This window comes from Aethina tumida, chromosome 3, assembly GCF_024364675.1.
Source record: "Aethina tumida isolate Nest 87 chromosome 3, icAetTumi1.1, whole genome shotgun sequence".
NCBI classification, from domain to species: Eukaryota; Metazoa; Arthropoda; class Insecta; order Coleoptera; family Nitidulidae; genus Aethina; species Aethina tumida.
In genome coordinates this window covers 27,193,783-27,212,291 of record NC_065437.1, presented here as the reverse complement: position 1 = coordinate 27,212,291, position 18,509 = coordinate 27,193,783, and the positions used below count along the sequence as shown (strand labels likewise).

At 31.6% G+C, this 18,509-nt stretch overlaps 1 protein-coding gene across 1 annotated transcript; it reads right to left on the bottom strand.

Moving 5' to 3' along the window:
• Positions 1–12,000: 12,000 nt before the first annotated feature.
• LOC109595666 (putative glucosylceramidase 4) lies at positions 12,001–14,460 on the bottom strand. The gene is made up of 9 exons (XM_049964645.1): positions 14,412–14,460; positions 14,029–14,198; positions 13,669–13,968; positions 13,325–13,615; positions 13,163–13,273; positions 12,647–12,791; positions 12,492–12,589; positions 12,170–12,450; positions 12,001–12,116 (listed from the first exon to the last, which is right to left on the bottom strand). Exons 1-9 carry the CDS (start codon positions 14,458–14,460, stop codon positions 12,023–12,025), a joined length of 1,539 nt encoding a protein of 512 aa, XP_049820602.1. The 3' UTR covers positions 12,001–12,022.
• Positions 14,461–18,509: the final 4,049 nt, after the last annotated feature.

Below are 18,509 nucleotides of genomic sequence, written 5' to 3'. Positions count from 1 at the left end.
TCTATTCAAAAAAGGGGACTTATTCCAAATCTCAAAAAGCAGCCCCATCCCATTACCGACCTTAATTAATTAGGTCGCCTTACATACAAATTGCCATCACTGCTAACCAGATTCAAGTTGATTTCATAACTCCAGATCGTTCGTTTCCAATCATTTAAATTCCAGTGTAAAAGGGACCCGGTAAACTCAACTCTGCCTCGTCTAATCTTCTCTGATAATAGTGGTTTTTTGGCTGGCCTTCTCTCATGAAGACCTCCTTGTAGTAATCTATCTCTTAGGGTTCTTGAAGAAATATTAATTCCAAGTTGTTGTCTCAAGTAGACCTTTTATTTTGTTGGAACTCAAGAAAGGATCTTTTTTGGAGTTGGAATGGAAAATTGTTGTCAACATTATTCGAGTTAGTGAGCCAATAAAAGGCAATCTTCGAAAAATGGTGGCAAATTAAAACCGTGACTGGCACCTCGATGAATTTGAGTAATTGGGGTAATAGTTGACGTTGGCGGTGTGGGACCGGGGGCCGTGCGTGCCTCGCCCTTAGCCGCGTCGGTTTTAGTATTCAAAAGCGTTGCCGGTTATTACCTGAATGCTGACCGGAGCGCGAAATTGGACCGTGATCGGGGAACCGGACTTTGACCAAGCCATGCCGCCTATGTCTCCGGTTCCGATGGCGAATTGTGTGCCGAACATTTTATCCGCCATCGATTTTACATCGCAATTTAATAACTCGTTCCGTAATAACTTTTGATTTATTTTTAATCAGCCCTCTTTTATAATACTATCTGTCACATCCAATTTAAATCTTCGCATGCGGAATACATCGCATTTCAATCGCCATTCAAATTCGCGGGCTAAATGGCCAAATAAAAATTACATAAATCCCATTAACATACCCATTACGGTCAAAACGGATACGAGGATCGGTCACTAAGCGCATTAAAAGTGAGACAAAATCGTCCAATATGTTGTTGTTTATAACCCCGATGTGCATTATTATACGGATATCCCGTATTTGTGTCCCAGATGACTGCTCTCTGTTGCTGGTAATTACATTTAGCATATTAATGGGAAAATAAATTGAAGTTCGATCAGCCCGTTTCGTGTTTTAATACTCTTGCAAAATTATCATCGACTGCCAAAAACCGGCAACTGAATAAATACAGTTTCAATTTCAAATGCTATGGAATTTACTGAAAAAAAAGGTTACAGCTAATTAGTAAACCAACTTATAGTAAAAAACGTCACTTTCCTTAATTATAATCGTTCAAGTTTAAGATTCTTTAGAATTCACAGTTTTTTTACCAATTTCAAGTATAAAATCATTTTTAATAACCAGGGAAATAGTTTGAGAGTAATTTGTGTTTTTAATTAATTCTCGTATTGTATTTCAGTGCTCTATAAATTCATTTTCAATGAGGTTGAAGGTTTTGTATGCTTTTTGGGTCAAAAGTTGTTCCCCTGAAAGTTTGTTATACGTTTTATATAGACCACCCTAGAATAATGTATTGTACAGAAATAATTTTTTTTAGAATTGAATAAAGATACTTTTAAATATTATTATGATAAGTATTTGTCGTAAGTATTTTAACAATGAGACAACATGTAAAAATATTAATTTCAGTTATTTAAATTTACAAATAATCACCAACTAGTTAATTTTTCGCCAGCTGTAATGCATTGTGTGAAGTAAATATTAATATGTAATTTCTGCTTGAATTTATTGTTAGTCTTGAAAAGAGAATATCAATTCTGAAAAGCGAACAAATGTGTCAAGTGAGCCATCTGTCCCAATACCGAATTGTACATTCTATCTATACTTCCTCTAAACTATTGTCTAAACGATGATCCATTGCACTTCCAACTTGGCAACTACCATACGTCGCTTCCAAATCCATTGTTGTATCCCAATAAGCTTCCAACTTCGCGATAGGGTTTAATCAAAGTGCTTTTATTAGAAGTTCAATTATGTATTAAACTATCGGCTTAATATTTGAATTTTAGTCCGGAAATGAAGGATCGCGTTATTTAATTTGTATCTGTAAATATATGGATTTGAAACTGACTTATTTCTAGAGTTCTATATGTTTGTCTTTAATTAATTTATATTTCCATTTTATTTGCACTTTAATACGAGTTCTTTAATATTTATTTAATATGCTTTCAATTAATATTTTTACCAGATATCTTAAATATAAATAAATAAAATAAATAAAGCATCATAATTAATTAAAATTATTAATTTAATTGATTAATTTTATTATTAACAATAAATAATTTAGGGATATATGCTGTTATAAATTCGCATATTGTTATAATAAAAGTAAAATTTCAGTCAAAAATTAACTGAGCATTCACCATTTTTTTAAAATGTGTAGTGATTCACCTAACTTATTCATTAGAAGTTTGTAAACAACGGAAAAAGTTGTTAATTTTTACAACAATTAGAACCTGACTTAAGATCTGTTAATTGTTATAACCATTCGCTATATATAAAATTAATATTAAGAGAGATTTTGTTAGCCATTTATGACCGCTGCTTTACACGTGACCATATTATATTACATTATTTTAATATTTAATATAATTATGCCACAATAACATGACGTTTTATTGAAAATAACACAGTTATTGATATTTTAAGAAACAAAAACATAAAATGTAAATAATGTTCACTCTGTATAAAAGGTCATGAGACGATAAACATACCGAATCGGCCCCAGAAAGAGATCGGGCTCATAATTTCAGGGAATCTTAGTACTAATAAGATACTTTGATAGTGCGAGTTTCAGGTCTTTATCTATAACCGTTTCTGAGTAAATCGAAAATACTGAAAATTCGGAAAAATTAATTTTCTCAGCGCTGTGTGAATCGATTGATCTAGATGCCGGATATGTTTTGGGGGACGATGGTAGCTTTTCGGAAAAAAAAATGAGAGCTATATCGATTCACAAGGACCTTAAAAAAAATGAGTTTATTTTCTTAATTTCAATTTTTAACCATCTTACGATTACGACACAATTATGAAACTATTTTTTTTGAATTCCTCGTCCAATTTCCGATAAATATATGAGCTTTTGGAATTTTTAAAAACGGTACGCCATATTGAAAAAAAATAAAATCTATTTTTTTGCTCAAAAATCGGGTTTTTTAATAATTTTACTCTTGAACTGATATGATACGGAACTTGCTTGATTACTGAGCTAGTGAAAACAGAAAAAATTAGATGCACTCATATTAAAATATTTTTTTTTATTTAATATTTTTAACATCGATATTTAATGATGACTAGTCCCATTCGGAATGAAAATTCTTTTTTTAATAAAGCAATGCATACGGGCATCTTGAGGAACAACTACTAGATTTGGATTAGAAACAGAACATACACAACAATATCTGAGTTCAGCAGCAGCAACAGTTCTCTTAATTTGAACATTCTTCTGTATCATCATCACATACAACATCTAAATTGAATGATGAATCATCAGTGTTTAACTTATCTTCCACCGATGTTTCTTGATCCTCATCTTCAAGTTTCATTTTCTTACATTTTTTAACACGATAATTAGAACACAGAACGTCATCGACTTCAATTGGACACTCAAAAGCAGCTGAGAACTCTTCAGCATCTTCATCAGATTTTATACATTTTGGAGTACATGGTGATTTTTTTAAGAATTTTGAACAAATGCAACACTTGGAATTATTAGTTTTAGATGTTGACATATTTTCACTTAAATAATAATATAGTCAAATAAAATAATTATTAAATATAGATAAAAATACAGCCAATGCTTCTTTGGAATGTCAACAGTCAATAATTTTAAGGTTATCTACAGATAAAGAAAAAAAAAACAGTATTACCTGTTTTGAATTACAGTTCCATCTTATGGTCATTAAATTAATTAAATATAGATACAATAGTAATGTATATTGATTTTATAATTTCAGTGATTAATAAAGTTTATAATAGTAATTAAGTAGATTAAATAAAAAAAAATTTGATATGAGTGTATCTAATTTTTTCTGTTGTGTTCACAGCTCAGTAATCAAATAAGTTCCGTATCATATCAGTTCAAGAGTAAAATTATTAAAATTATTTTGAGCAAAAAAATGGATTTTATTTTTTTTCAATGTGGCGTACCGTTTTTAAAAAATCCAAAAGCTCATATATTTATCGAAAATTGGACGAGGAATTCAAAAAAAATAGTTTCATAATTGTGTCGTAATCGTAAGGTGGTTAAAAATTGAAATTAAGAAAATAAACTCATTTTTTTAAGGTCCTTGTGAACCGATATAGCTCTCTTTTTTTTCCGAAAAGCTACCATCGTCCCCCAAAACATATCCGGCATCTAGATCAATCGATTCACACAGCGCTGAGAAAATTAATTTTTCCGAATTTTCAGTATTTTCGATTTACTCAGAAACGGTTATAGATAAAGACCTGAAACTCGCACTATCGAAGTATCTTATTACTACTAAGATTCCCTGAAATTATGAGCCCGATCTCTTTCTGGGGCCGATAAGGATATTTTATCGTCTCATGGCCTTTGGCTTAACAATTATTTGCAGAATTTAAAAATACGAAAATATGTGGGGCGTTCCATGAAAAATTAATGAATTTAATGTCACTTTCGACAAAACCGGAAATTTTATTTAAAATAAATTAGAAAAGTAGTTTAAGTCGAGAAATTGATACACAAATTTCAAATAAGATAAATTAAATTTGTATATATACTCCATTCAAACTAGATTACAGTTCGTATCTTATGTGAATATACTGTAGTATATTTATCATTTTTTATAAAATATTTAGTATGTACTTTTCTTTTTTTATTTTGTACATTGGATAAAGAAGGTCGTAAAATGTTTCACCCTGATAACTTCTGAATACAAAATATCGATATCGAATAAAAACCATGTAAACTATCAATCTTCTTAAAATTGGACATAAAGTTTACCTGTATTGAATTGTGCAATATTATATGGTCACTCTTAAATATTTTTGTAATGATGGTCTTGTGATACCTTATTTCAAAGGCATTTTAATTTACCCAATTCGTTATATTTCTAATGATCTTCTTGCCCTTCTTGACAATAAATTAGTCTGTACTGAAATTGAGGTCTCACATTTCTAAACATTATAAGTGTGAAAAGTTAACCTATATGTAGGTAAATATAAATCAATAAATAGATAATAATTGTTTCCTTCTATTTTGTGGTATAAAAATATATTTTTTAATGGAAATATTAATTTTAAATTGCTATTATATTATATTTTTACCTTTGAGTCAGAACCAAAACAAATATTGATACTGAAATGAATAGAAACAGGTTTTTACCAGTCATTTTGCAATTGTAAAGCGGACCCCTCGAAGACCGAACAACAGTTCCAACGTAAACCCCCGTTTCGTGTTGTTCGCGGCGAGACAACAGAATTCAATTACAAAGGCCTACAGATTGTTCCGCTTTGGTCTGGCATGTATCGTGATCGCATTCACCGCCATTTTATTCAACTGCTCGCTTCCACTTTCCCGTTGTCTCCCGCAACAGATAACGAATTTCATACGCGTCGGCTACATTCAAACCATTCGGACTTGAAAACACCAATGACACATCCACAGTTCGCATTAGGCTGACAATGGAGCCTCGATAACTGACGTGTTTTAACACGGTTAATTTCCGACAGAACTCAGACGCAGCATATATTCAATTTTGTATATTCAATTTCTCCCGTAATATTTTATCGTAAAATACAAGGATTTTTAATGCGATTGTACGTCTACGAGAGGCTTCCTTCCAACAATTCTATTTCCCGTTGTCACAGACACATCGAATATTTAAAAATAATTATCGTGTCATGTGCATCAGATGCGATTGACAAGTTTTCACGCTAGCGTGATTACTTCCTAATAATAAAAACACTTCCATCACTTCCACAAGGGTAAAAACTTAACGGTGCCGACGATCTGAATCAAATTTATTTCATGGTGTTTTGCCCCTGCAGCGGCGTCGCGACGCGTCGTCTTCGAAGCGTTGCACTATCATCCATTATGTGATAGTGAACGACATTAAATCTACTTTAATTAACTCAAATGGGCTTAGTTTTTGTCGAAATCGATGTCTAGTCGGAACGGGTTCTCAGTTGATAATTTTACGCCGATATTTATAACGAAAAATACATTTAAGGTGACACTTTAATTAAGGATAAAGCGTAAATAATTTTTATCGAAAAGAAAAGAAAGTATATTTTTAATACACTTAAAATGAAAAAAGGAGAATAATCCATGACAACCCATCCCTTCGATTTTTTTTCGTTAAATTATTCACTGTGGAAGCTAGATCAAAAAATAGTATTGAGCCATAAGTGGTCTAAATTAGAAAAAAATATGATACTACTATTTGTATAAACAACACGTTTATGAAAACGTTCAAAAATAAGACGTAAAATGAGACCTAATACTAATAATGAAGCTCACAGATCCAACACAGAGAAAGCTAAGAAACAACAACCTTCTAATAAAGAAATCGCCCATACCAATGAATATCCAAAAATACTCCGCCACGCTTATATGGTCTGCCCAAAATACATAACTATAACGTACTACTTCGACCTATGTATCTTACCAAATTGCTACAACCTCATTTTGTTAAGATATTGAACGGGTTACATCTTGTAGATGATAGACTGGTCAGTTTCGACGTAGTGTAACTTTTCACAGATATTGTAGATCTTTTCCATACGTGCCTTACTAAAAGCTATTTCGTTTAAAACAACAAGTTCTTAGTTCAGTGATCGTCAATTTCTTTACGGAAAAGTTTGAACAAAAAGCGATTGAGAATTCTCAACACAAATCTTCTATTTGGTATCGTTACGTGGATGATACTTTCGTGATATGGAAACATGGACAAAAAAAACTATATCAGTTTCTAAAACTCTCAACATAACAATACCAAATATCTTTTCTGGATGTTCTAGTAAAAAGAGTGGGTGAACACTTAGATCATACAGTATACTGAAAGTCAACACACACTGATCCGTATCTACATAAAGTATCTAACCATTATTCTAATAAAAACAAGTAATCAAAACACTAACCGAACGAGCTAAAAAGATGTGTACCAGATACCACCTCGCTGAAGAACAAAAACATTTAACATTTAGGAAAAACACTACAAACCAACGGATACCACGCTCAAAAATAAGACTTACAATGAGACTAGTAAGTCCACGATTGGTAAAGTTTTTCTCCCATATATATGTTATGTAAAGTTATCGACAGAATTGGACAAATCTTATTAAAACATAACATCCATACTGTTTTTATACCAACAAGGAAGATTCAACACAATCTCAGATCTGCCAAAGATAGGAGAGACAACTTCTGGGATATACCGCATACCATACTCTTGCGGGAAAGTATACATCGGTACCACAAAACATTCAATCAATTCAATTCCAAAATACACAAAATCCTTCCCTCAACAACTGGGTATCACAAGAGAATGATTAGGGAAGCAATTGAAATACATAAAGACGGAAACAACTTCATCAGAAAAGAAAAAGCATTGAAGCTTGATAAAATAAGATAAGATAAGAACGGCCAACGAACAGAACAAAATTTCTAGAATATCAATTGTCTAAGTTGTCGTTTTGTTGTCAATCAGATGTCAATGTGACACAAACCAAGTCAGACTGAAATGTCAGGAAATAATTCCAACAAACGTCGACTAATACACCAGAACAAGTGTAGATATGGAAACAATTGTCACGAAAGCCTTAACATTTACATTAATATATTTTTCTGCGTAGTAATTTACTTAATAGGGCTTGTAGTACTCCTTTTAAAAATTTCAGCGAAATTCACAGGGATGAATTTCTGAAGTGGAATTCAACATAGGATGTCCCATATTCAGTTCAAAAAAGCTTTCTTGTTTTAAAGCAATTTATATTAACGGGAAACTTTTTTAAAACTTTTAAGCTCTAAAAATTAAATGATATTAAAACGTTGTAAACCACTATTATTATTGTATTATACTAAATGCAATTACAATTTTTTATTATAATATTAAATCATATAAATGTATGTTCTATATTAAATTCGTAACTGTATTTAGTTTTTATACATAAACATGTGCCTTTTGCAGCAATAAAATATTTTATGTGTAATATATCTCTAAAATTACGTACTTAAAATGATATAGCCAAACGAGTAGTTTATATTCAATTTTTAATTTAGTTTTATAAATCCTAGAAATGAAATGTTTGTTTTATATCAAAAGTGAATAGATTTATATTTTAACAAATTTAAATATGGCGTCCTTGCTTGTGAATAATCCGCTAATGTGAATTTTCGTATATATAAAATTAAATGGAAAATTAAAGTAATAAACTGGAAATAGCCACACCGAACGACAATAAAAGTTTTGTGCTACGGTGGCACTACAGCAATAAAACTGTAAGAAACTTTACGATACTGGCGACACTAATCCAATAAACATTGTAATTGAGAACTTCATTGCAGCTTTCGGTAATTACTTAACTATTCAAACTTTACAAACATCTGGTTTGCTTTTAACGTGGAAAATTGCTTTCAATTAGACTCCCACATAAGCATCGCTCCCGCACATTTATAACTTATCTAGTTGAGTAATGGATTATCAATTTCACAATGTCTTTTAATTGCCTATTAGCAATTATCTTCAGTTAAAATATACCAATTGGATTTTTAAAAATTAAATGTAACCGGAAATGAAAAATTAAAATACTGGAGGATATCATTGGCCGACTTATCATAAGTCATAATTCACCCGGGGATGTTCGAACCCCAATCAATTTCCCATTTTCCCAAACAAATTTATGGTCTATTTTTATTCCCCGTTGCGAGCGCAGCGGTTTTTGTGCAGGTGTCGGTTTTCCGATCTGTTGGGGCCAGGCCTCGTGTTATGTCTTATTTATCAGCCCAGTCGACATGCATCCCGACTCAAGTGGCCATTAATATTGATGACCGATCACTTGTACTCCCTACAAAACCGTGTCACGTTGCACTGTTAACAAGGGTTGACTTTACAAACCCTTCCCTGTATTAGGTAATGAAAAAATAATTATCCTAACGGAATATATAATTATTACCCAATAAGAAGCATCCAAATCTATTTAAGGAATTTAAATTAATGGAAAAATCTTAGTCTAAATGTATGTGTAAAAATAAAAAATCAATACAGTTTTGCTGGTGCCGCATCTCGCGAATAAAAAATGAATTATTCACTTTACGGGTTTGAATAAATCATAAGGGCTAAGATGTCGCCCCAGAAATACTTGGCCTTGACTTGGAGAGGAAAGGAGGAGGCAAAAAAACTGATGTTTAGTCGACTGTTTGCGACGTCTTCAGCTTAAAATCAGATTGAAAAAGCGCCCATACAATGGCACCCGAAAAAATTTAATTAGGTTGTAGACAATAGTGGCCTAAACGAAGTTTAGTTGAAGGGACGTCTTAAAATCGCATTTGCCGGAGATTTCGGGAGAGTAATCAGTGAGAAGGATTTTATCGATTTTTTAAAGGAAAGAGTCTCAGAATACAAATTCGGAACGTACTGTGGGACGATTATTCAAATTTATTTAACATACATTTACAATTCTTGTACATTATGTTCTTTCTTCTTTTAATTTTTGCGTCCCCAATACATATAAGATATTCTAAAATTTCTCGGTTGCACGAAGTGATATTATACGATGTCACATAGCCTCTATGGGCACACACATTTTAATTATAACTTTGTCCATATTTTGAGTATTACCGTCTCAGATTCCACATGAGCAGAAGTAATATAATAAAATGTATTAAAGATTAGAGAAGTTGTGCCACGTTCCGCACATACTCCAATTCAAAACAATAGTTAAATTCCGTGCATTTTAAAGTTTCGCATCGGACATCGCGAACAGCTGCTCGTAGCCGTTCAGCAACTGAAACTGTTATTGCCTGGAAGCCACATGGCACACCGTAAATTCACGTGTCCCATTACAGGCCGCACTCCGCGATATAAATGGGACGCACATACGACATTTTTACCGCCGCCTCAAAACCCATAAATACTTGTCCCATCTACATAGAAGCGGTCGTAACAAAAGCAAAAATCGCGCGTGTTCCTCCAAAAAATGCCACTCGATCAAATGTGACATGGACGTAACACGTATTGTTCCAAAGTAAATATGTGTGGGAGGTTGCGAAGAGTCTTTTTGAAATTTATTTGACAGCACAGTTGATTTGTGTTAGTTTAATATAAATTCATGCTTAAAAATTAAGTATAATAAACTTTTATCAATTAAAATGGGTCCACTTTATCAAAAAGCTTTTGAATCTTGAGTGAGACATCAGGCGCAACAGACACATTAATAATCTCATGCTACGGGGTAAACTGGAACTTTTCTTGTATATTTTACTAAATAAATTCTATTTTTATTTTCACGATGATTTACTTCTTATTAAATAATTGTAAAAGATAAAATAACAATAAATCAGTGAAAAGGAATTTTTGAGATCCTTTGAACATAAAATTTAGTATGCCAGTTCTTTAAATATTAACGTTCAATCATCGACAACCGTATTATAATTTGGTAAGTTAATGTTAAATTTGAGTCAGTTCGTCCCTCACTTAGAGTCTCAAGATGATGTAAGGGCAGTTACAAGTACGGCACGTAAAGGACCGTCTTTAGTATTCAAAGCCGCACGTTCCGCATCGGATCCTGGAAGTTGATGTGTTGAAATTGAAAATCTCATACTGGTGGGTCCACGCATTCCGCGTGCAATGGGTTCTTTGTTGTCCCACTGATACATTAGTTGCTACGGTCTGTACGTATCACGGCAATTCCTAAATTTATTTTTTAGACATTTGTATTCTCAGCGAGAACCACAAGTGACCCGAATATTTTTTAGGGGCTGATGGCTTTATGGAGGAGGTTATTTATAATTTACTACAGTGAAACATTTTCCTCAAAATTCTTTTTTCAAACAAAAATTATTTGTTTAAATAAATATTCATATTTTCCTTAACATGTATCTTGAATTAATTTTATATTTACATACTTATACTGCTGAATATATCAATTTAAATAAAAATGGGAATGACAACTGAACTCTGCCACTGTCGTTTATATCGCGATGCCCAATTTGCATTTGAAAATTAAAAATAAATAATGCACTCCTCCACCCCCGTATTGAAGGGCTATTTTTATTAGTAGGGCATTAAAAAGCGCCGCGGTGCCCGATGAAAAGTCAAATAAAACGCTCGAAACCAATTTAACCTCCGACTTTAGGAATTTATTTCGGCAAATATTTGCGATTATGTGTTAATATTTAACTTCGTGGTGGTCCGACTTAAATGCAAATTAACTTATTGTCGGAGAAAAAATATAGAATTACTGGGTTATTTTATTTCGCAGGAAGCGTTCCTCTCTACCAGCGGCGTTTCATTTGCTGAAGTGGAAATTTGAATTTAAAAATTGCTTTTACATTTATACATTTTGATTTTAGCATACATTTTAATATGATAAATTATTACTTTAAAACAACAAGATTGTAATTAATTTATTTTATATTACTTTTATCATATAAAATTTAAATCCCTGTTTCAACATACATATTCAGTGTTCAATTAATTATATTAATTTAATATGTATACACATGTAGGTAATAATTTAATAACAATATTTTGTTAAAATCTAATTTATCCATTTGACGAACCGACCGTGAGTAGTGAGAGGCTTTTAATGTCATATTTTTCACGTCAACAACTAAAGAATTTTGAATTAAATGAAAATGATTTAATTTTATTCTCTTCGCTCTCTCTTAATACAGTCCATTTAAATTTATCGAAACAATAGGTCTCGTTAAAGTATTAATTTTGTACTAACAACGAATTTTCTGAATAATGAACGTCGAAACAACTTTAAACTTTTTTGTATTATACTTCATTAACATAAATAAATTAAATTTTTATGCAGACTAGGGTTTAATGATATTTAAAATATTTATAAAAGAATTGTATTGATTGATTTTGCTGGAATTTGAACACTAACATTCCCTTTTTCGTCGTTTATGTTCACAGTTGCTTCCTTCTCTTCTCTAAAATATAATATTAACAAAAATTTTTAATTTATTAACATTTTTCTACTTACTCATTGAAAATAATTATTGCTGTCAGATTGTCAGGTCTCAATACAGCTACAGATTTTATGGCAAATTCAGATGTAACATCTGTATCCAAAACTATAGAACCAGGCAACAAAAATTTTGAAAAATGTCCCAATGCATAAAACATAGGTTGCTTATAGAACTCTCCTGTCGAATTATTAACAATTATAGGAGCATCCACAAAATTGTTAATATAACATGGACCTCCTTGTTCGTCTAGAATCATGTTCCAATCTGTCCACCCTCCTACTCCTAAATTGATGTCCTACAATTCAAGTATTAGCAGTTATATATGATATAAAATTTATCAACATTCACCTTCATTATATTATTAATGTAGTCCTCTGCTCTATTCCACGAACCCAGTTTGACAGATTTATCTAAACCCATTTTGTACATGTATCCTGGATTGGTTATGAAAATTATTTTTACCTATATGCTTATATGAATATTGAACATACCATTGCAAGCTTCAGTACCCAATAGAAACAAATCTTTCTTGGACGATTTTGCATTTTCAACCAGGGAATCGGGCAACAACCAATCTTCATACCAGTGCAATCCAACCCCATCAACCCATTGGACTACTTCATCATTTTCCAATATCTACATCATAGAATGAAGAATCAGTGGTCAAAAGAAGTAAAAGCAAATTCAGTTAGCGTTAATGCTGTTAAGAATTCCAAATATTATCTTTCTTTAGACATCTGGGAAAATATATCGATATCCATCCTCTTAATGCTTAAATTTCATGAATATGTAAGTAAGTAACTAACTTAACTGACTCATAAGTCTTCAATCATAAATAATCCGAAAGGTAAACGAAAATTTTTGTAAAATATTCAAACCCAAAGCCTTTTGGCTTCATCTCGTATTATTTTTTTTCAATATAGCTTAGTCCCTTTTGATCCTTTCAAATACTTAGACAATATTAAAAAAGTGATTGACTACAATTAATTTTGTATAATATTACTCACAGCGGGCAACAAGGCCAATGTTATCCTGTTGTCGTCATGAACTATGATTTTCAAGTGATTAAATGATGAATTCCTGATGGTAGGACCAAAGTTTTCGCTGATCCATTTACTCTGAAATTTTTTAATATGATAGATTTTATAATTTGCAACTAAATTGTTTACCATTTTAGAAGTGGTCCAGCCCATACTATTAATTTTGCTCAAAAAACTTGGCAAAAATCCATCTATCGGCTCGTTTTGAGTGGTTACTGCCCAAAAGTCAACATCATTGTTTTTGTACTCTTCAAAGAAACGAATGAAATAATTGGCCCAAACTTGATAATGTTCTTCTTTTAAAAAACCGATTCCTGCGTAATCATTGTTGGTTTTCATCCATGGTGGTGCTGTCCAAACTGATGCAAATAGTTTCAGATTATTTTTTGTCAGTTGCAAAGCTTTTTGTATGTAAGGAATCTATGGTGAAACTTAATTAATTAAAAGAACGTTAAAAGTAATTCTCTAAGTACCTTGAAAAGGATATCTTCTTCTTGTAAAGCAAAATGCTCCAAATCCACATCACCATCGTGGTCGGAATCGTAAGTGTACGGTCTCGTAGAAAAATCAGTTCCTCCAATGGGCACTCTTGCTATACTATACGAAATTCCTTCGTCTCCAAAATAACTGTTTAAAAGATGCTCTTGTGCACCCTCTGGAAGAGCATAGATGTTGATACCAGCCGAATCCGTAAAACTTCCACCAAATCCCAAAATAGTTTGCTTCTGTTTATATATAATTTTTATGTTGTTTATTATTCCATGACCCACAGCCTAAAATAATTTCAAATTCTAGTTTTTAGCAATTCTGTCATGCCTTGTTAGGTCAATTACCTCAATTGGCCCAGTGCTAGTAGTATATCCCAGTTTCTCTGAGCTGGTGGTGAATAATTGATAACTGTCTTTCGGAACGGCTAAAATTGGCACTGTGTCACAGTAAGTTTCGTTACAGACACACACACGGCCATACTCAGTCAACAATTCGTTACAATCTTTGCCCAAACCTGTATTAACACAGTAGTAAATTACATTAATTATTATAAATATTTCTATTGATTTAAAAATAATTATTCTAGTTACTCTTGTTAAAAGTTGAATCTAATTATGCTGGCTTTTATTATTAATTAAATATTAATTAAAATAATTAGTTTTATATTACTGTCGAACCTTACTAATAGTATGAAATTATGCAGTTATTTATATTATATCATACATACCGTAATTAGCTAAAGCCAATAATACACCTAGTCTCACAGTGAAGTTCATTGTGCTCTGACTTATTAATTAGTTATAAGCTGTTGCTTATATACAATATACGTAATATCGGGATTATTATTGTTATGATGATATGATTATTGTTATGATTAGATTATATCTTTAATTTACTTTTAAGATTATAGAGTATTTATACTTGATTTAGGAACACCTGTATCATCTCAGTTCAGTAAAATATTTTTCTATTTATTGAATATAAATGTATGTATGTACCAATTGCTAAGTATATAACTATACATATAAATAAAATTGGAGTGTCTGTTTGTAATATTGAAACAACCGTTTTTTACTACATGCATATGAATATAAATACGGTACATACACCAAAATAACATTTTTTACAATTTTTGTCTCTTTGTCTGTCTGTCTGTTTGTTCCCGCTAATCTTTGAAATGGCTGAACCGATTTTGACGGGACTTTTATTGGCAGGTAGCTGATGTAATAAGGAGTAACTTATGCTACTTTTATTTTAGAAATTTTTTTTTTATTTTAGAAAAATAAAGTAATGTTGCAATGTCCAAGTACTGTCCAGTACCACGGGCAGCTCACGCACATGCCACCACTGGGCGGTCACGTCGGGCGCCTCCCGGACGAAGTTGCGGGTACAGCTGGTTAATCATAAAATTAATTTAAATTAAAAAGAATTATTATTTTAATAAAATGATTATGTCTTTTAGTTATTCCTTACGTTTTTAGTAATTTTTGGGAATCCAGGAAGAATTAGAATTATTTATTTTTACTTTTTAACGATTTTTCATAAAATTAGTATTAGTAAAAAATAAAATTTCATAAAGTTATTAAAGTGAAACTATGTAATATAATCAGTATGAATTTAATCGTATGGATTTTATCCTATAGATTTTAATTGTATGGAAACTGATCGTAAGGATTTTAATCGTATGGAAAATGATCGTATGGAATTTGACCATATGGATTTTAATCATATGGAAAATGATCGTATGGATTTTAATCGTATGGAAAATGATCGTATAGATTTTGATCATATGGAAAATGATCGAACGAATTTTATCGTATGGAATTTGATCGTATGGAACTAATACACTTTACGTCTTTAGTAATTTCTCATATTTTTAATGAATTTTTGAGATTTTAGTAGTTTTTTACGTTTTTAGTAAATTTTTACGTTTTTCGTAACATCGTTATATAATAATATATATTATATATAATATATAATATATATACTGTAAGTACATATATTTCTTTAAGGTTACCACTCGTAATTGTAGTAATTAATACACCCAATAAATTTCGAAAGTATGGCTCATTAGTATTTACTACTCATACGGGAAATTTTCTTCGAAACCAAATTGTTCCAGAGGACCGAAATTTCTTCCAATTTTGCTTTTACAATAATTTTCACATGAAATTTTTTTAATTAAAATTTTTTTGTTTATAGAAGTATAATAAACAGCTTGTATATAATATATATTTATAATAATGTACAAAGCCAGCCTCATTTTAATTTGATAATTAAATTCATTAAATAAATAAAATATGTATATTTATTTATAAAATGTACAAATGAATATAATTCTTCTTCACTTTAATTAATAAATAAATTTATTAAATAAATGACATTTGTGATTATTTGAATATTTAATTAAATAATAAAATATCAAATTAGAAGTTCTAATAATGAATAAACTATTCAAAATATTTATGTATGCATTCAGTTGCAATTTAAACATATTATCCAAAATTGTTTAGTGGCCATAAAATTAGCCATATGCTTGATCATCCGAATGACAAAATTATCTCGCATTGTTAGTACAATTAACCCCACGAAAATCGCATGTACAACCGGTCCGCCAATAAAACGGCCTTAGGCTCACAATCAATGCACCACACTTGCCGTGGTATTTAATAATTCCAGTTTTGGGTTAATAACGGCGAAATTTACGACGACCGCCAATTAAAACCGGTAAAGCGGGCGAAGCTGCAGGAAAAAGCTACGCTTCCGTTGCAATCGACGGCGACGATCGTTACACCGAAAATTGGATTTGCATCCGGAATGCATAATACCGCGAAACGTTTGGCCGTTTCCTAAGACCTGTTGCTGCCTGTGATGGTGCCGCGAATGCTTGTCGGTGGCATTTGTCCTTCGAAAAATTGACCGAGTCTATTGAGATGGAGGAGAAATGAGAAAATGACCTCGGGGTATAATTGTTTAAAACAACAAATAAACAATAATTATGAAAAATAATATAAAAAAATTCTAAAGCCCAGGTTTTTACCAAGATCCCTTAAATTTAATTTATTTTGACCAGTATTGTTTAGCTTCTCATTGTAGTGTGCCAATTTTGTGAGTCGACCAGTAGGTAAACGGTTCCATAAAAAATACCGATTACCGACAGTTAAACAGGGAGTGGACTGTTTCAATCAATACGATGCTGGCCCCTTGGTCTATGTTACCGAAAATATGGATCAACGATCCCAAACATGCTTCCAAGTACATAAAAGACTGGTTCTAAGAAAGAAAAAAAAATACAAGTTTTGCCATGGCTTTCACAATCACTGGACTTAAACCCCAGAACATATTTGCGATTATTTAGAAAGGAATATACGGTAGTACACAATCAAAAATAAAACAAAACTATTCAAAAGATTTTAAATGAAATGGCAAAAAGTACCTTCAGAATTTACTACAAAATTGATTGACTCCATAAACAAAAGGTGTGCAGCAGTCATATAAGCTGCAACAAAATATAAATGCTTCTATTTATTTTTGGTTTATTATTCAAAAATAAAATTATTTCATAAGGTTTCCAAATTTATGTTCAAATAAAAAAGTTTAATTTTTTTATAAAATTCTATTTTACTTTATAATATCTTAATAAAAGTAAATACAATTTCTAGAAATATTGTTATTAATCCCTTATACAGGAAATAAAACAGTAATTTTATTTAAACCATTCATTGTTGATTATTGAATTCTAAACTTTTGTCCAGGAGTGTACATGTATAAGGCAAATTTTTAGCTTGAGTTAATTGCCAAATACAAATACAGATAGGCAGGAAGCAATTTACGAATAAAACGTGCAAATTTTGTCAATTTCTAAAAGTAAAGATCATAATTTATTGTGACGTAAACGACACCTACTAATTATAATTGTGACTGATTATATAACTATAATTTGACATTCAGATTCATAGAACAAAACTGACCCCACTTGGGATCTGCAAACGAACCGGGGGTCACAAAAAGTTTCATGAATATAGGCATTCGGAGATTTGGGGGGTCTTATCGCGGACGACATACATGTACACACAGAAAGACGTAACTCCGGCAGATTAATCCAATTAAAACTTGTGGGTATAAGAACAAAAACCGGCTTCGCAACGGGAACGGCATCGAGTTAGAGAGTTTTGGTTTGGGCAGAAACGGCGAAGCTTTTGGTGTTTTAGCAAAAAGTGTCGTCACGGACTTTTTACAATAAAGTTTGCGTCGAGTTATTCTCTTATTTCACCCTCATCATGACACCCGAGAGCTCACGCACAAAGAAGTATCGAATGTAATGCTGTGGTGGCGGGAATTATGTTTCGAACTTTATTCGCGGAACAATAAAGTCGTCGAAAAAAATACTTTTAAGCCGCCTTCAGCCCCGTGTTTCACGTAGTTTTGGGAATTTACAATGAATTATTTATCGTTGCCGCAAGTTCTATTCAATCCGGTGGCTTTTAGTTACTTATTCGAACATCATCCATCAACATTTTTTTAAACTTCGGAGTTTTCAATGAGGGTTATTCAATATTTAGAATTTATAAGCACGAGAAAAATTAAAATGAAATTTATTGTTAGGCAAGTTTTAGTCTATTCATTGGAACAACAAAAACTGTGAGATTATATTTTTAATCCTTAAACTAATTTACCACATTATTTAATATATTATTATATTAGGTTTCTCACTGGAAACCCAATAAAGGTATGAATAAAGAAATCGACATGGCCCTTTTAGGCAGAAATAACGCTATCCTGAATTATATTTGATGCGCCAGTTTTAATGTAGGTCACAGAAAAT